Source organism: Sinocyclocheilus grahami, unplaced genomic scaffold, assembly GCF_001515645.1.
Source record: "Sinocyclocheilus grahami isolate Dianchi unplaced genomic scaffold, SAMN03320097.WGS_v1.1 scaffold12251.1, whole genome shotgun sequence".
Classification (NCBI taxonomy): Eukaryota; Metazoa; Chordata; class Actinopteri; order Cypriniformes; family Cyprinidae; genus Sinocyclocheilus; species Sinocyclocheilus grahami.
Window position 1 is genome coordinate 2,812 of NW_015514301.1, and position 2,793 is coordinate 5,604.

General features: G+C 36.1%; 1 protein-coding gene across 1 annotated transcript in view; it reads right to left on the bottom strand.

Annotated features, from left to right (window-relative positions):
* The window catches only part of LOC107578843 (transcription factor AP-2-alpha-like), a gene marked incomplete at its 5' end in the record, with an annotated part of 5,564 nt that extends 2,776 nt beyond the window's left edge, over positions 1-2,788 (bottom strand). Inside the window, 3 exons of the mRNA XM_016264749.1 lie at positions 386-512; positions 1,118-1,346; positions 2,776-2,788. Coding sequence (XP_016120235.1) covers positions 386-512; positions 1,118-1,346; positions 2,776-2,788 — 369 coding nt within the window. The remainder of the gene's footprint in view (positions 1-385; positions 513-1,117; positions 1,347-2,775) is intronic.
* Positions 2,789-2,793: the final 5 nt, after the last annotated feature.

Consider the following 2,793-nt stretch of genomic DNA (forward strand, 5'->3'; position numbering starts at 1 on the left):
ATAATAATAATAATAATAATAATAATAATAATACATGTCATAGTGATTTCGGCTGTGGTGCAATATATCCAGCAAACAGCATTGCAAATATGACACAAAGTAGGCCGTACAAAGACATCCGAATTCACACCATGCTCAAAATTAAAGACAAGTGGTGCTGCTTAAGGTATAAAGGAGGGAGAGAGAGAGAGAGAGATTTCTGTAATCCCACAAAATTGTTTTCCAAATTGTATCTCCGGAATCCGTTCTTTCTTTTTTATCCTTCAGCTTTGTTGCTTGCAAAACATACTTTCTCCTTTTCACGGATGAATGCAAATGCTTATTTAGAACGGCTCTCATGTAGCAGCAATAAACACCTGCTTTATTAAAATATATATTTATCAGGAAACTTACCTTCCACCAGTGACGTCAAGAGAGTAACATTGGCAGCTTTGCGTCTCCCTGCTGGTAGATTTAATCCGATTTTATCTAGCTTTTCTCTTAAAGATCTTCCGCCATTCTTAGATTTGGCCCTTTAAAGTAAATGACAAAAAATGTTATTAAATGTCATTATAGTGTTGTTATTAGGTTATAATTATTTATTTTACTGCTAATCATTATATATGCTATACATTATACATGCAATTTATATTTTATATATTTACATATCATTTATATTAAAATGTCTAATATTTATAATAGCCTGGAGCACGTATAACCTTGAATAATAATTTTTAAAAAGTCAGTCGTGTGTCCCCCAAGAGACCTGTTTAATTTAGATAACATCTCTTCGAGTTACTTTTTTTATGCTAGAAGAAAGACATGATGCTTTAGAGGATACCATGGAATGTTTCAAAAGTAAAAATCTAAATAAACAAATAAATAAAACAGTTATTTTATTTCCCACTGTCATCACGTGAGATAGAGTCTATTAACTCCTGTTGCATTAAGATATTACAGCATGTGCTCATTGCGATTGGGTAGGCCACTACAAGTATATAAAAAAAATTAATTCAGGTTCAGAATTTTGCCTGTGTTGAGGTATGATTTTTAATAGGCTGTCATGTCGGTGGGTTGTGGCGACGGAAAGCGCTTGATAATAAATAATTACTGATTTATGGATGGATGTCCAGCTCACCTCCTCAAGACCCCACCGAGCAGGGAGGCGTTCAGGCACTCAGGCGGAGAAAGACGTCTCTGCACCTCCGCTACTGTGACTTTGTACTTTGACGTTGAGCTAAGAAGAGACAGACGACCCGGAACCGAACAAAACACTTCGTTTGGGTTTACCACACCTCCAAAAAGCCCGTCTTTATTTATCGGTATAGCAGAGACATTGCTGTTGTTCTTGGATATGGAAACAGGACCTTGAGAGAGAGAAAAAAAACATGATTAGGCCCCCCATTTCAGTCTACAGCACCAACAAAATGGAAAAAGATGAATTGCTATGCAGCAGGCAGCTTTTGAGTAAGATTAGACATATGCGTTTATATGCACATCATCTCGCACGCCAATGTGGAATCAAAGGCAATATGGTCTTATCAGAGCGGAAGGAAAATAGATACCACAGCAATAGCTTTTCATTCAGCCCATGAATGTAACTGCTGCAATATGCCCAAAGTAATGAAGTGGCCCAGCCATCAAAATATTTCATATTATCGCAATGGTGACTTCACACCAAGCTTGGAGAAAATTACAGTTCAGCAAGCATGGCATTACCTCAAAATTTCCACTAACTGCTCAGTGTAGCTGTTATTTGTTGGACATCATAAAACAGAAACTGGTAAACGAAAAAAAGAGAGGAAAAAACGTGGCATACTCCACGTAAATGTTTATAAACGTATAGGCTATGTATTTTTATTAATAATAACACTAATAATAATAATAATAATAATAATAATAATAATAATGCATTTTAATCCAATACTTCCTACAAATAAATATGTGTATTATTTATCATAATAGTTTTAATCTCGAAACAGTTGGTAACCTTGTCACACAAGCACATCGAATGACATTCACAAATCCGAAATACACACACGAACGCTTACAAATAAATGTTCAGGCCTAAATCCTCCAGCAGCGCCCGTTGTTTCTTTATGTGCTAACCGGAAACAAAAGCACAAGCACTACTGGATAGATCACTAGTGACATTAATAGCTCAGGGGAGACTAATAGGGACAAGATCAGTTAAACGCAATTATTATGTGTAGGCTATGTGCAATGTGTATTTTTGTGGATTTATACATGGTGTATCAAATTTAATATGTCAAAGCTTTTACATTGTTAAAACGAAGGAAATGAAATCTAGCCACAGCGCAAGTAAATATGAGAAAACAATTCGATCTCAACACACTCCTTCTCCTGCAGCCCTCATTGACCATCTGCGATCCGAACGAAACAAAGAGGCACGTAATTGCAAAATAATGACTTAAACTGAAATTTACACAGAAGGCATATGTTAAATTTACTACAAATGTGTTTCATAGTAAACTAAGTCTCTACGCACGTTTATCATGTCATCTTTGAATGAGACATTCCGCAAATTTTATTAAAGACTACCATTTTAAATTTAGTCACAGACTAAGTCAAGCACCAACATATTAACTCACACATAATAGCTACACGAATAGTGCCCGCTATGGAACACTTGGTTAAAATGGGTTGTGACTGTTCGTCAGGCTATCTCAAGGCCTACAAATTAACCTGATCTATCTCAAAGCAAGCACGGGTAGACTTTACGAGCGGAGAGCTGCTAGTGGAAGCACGTACGGTATTTGAGAGGAAATTGCTTACCTTTCTTGATTACAGTTT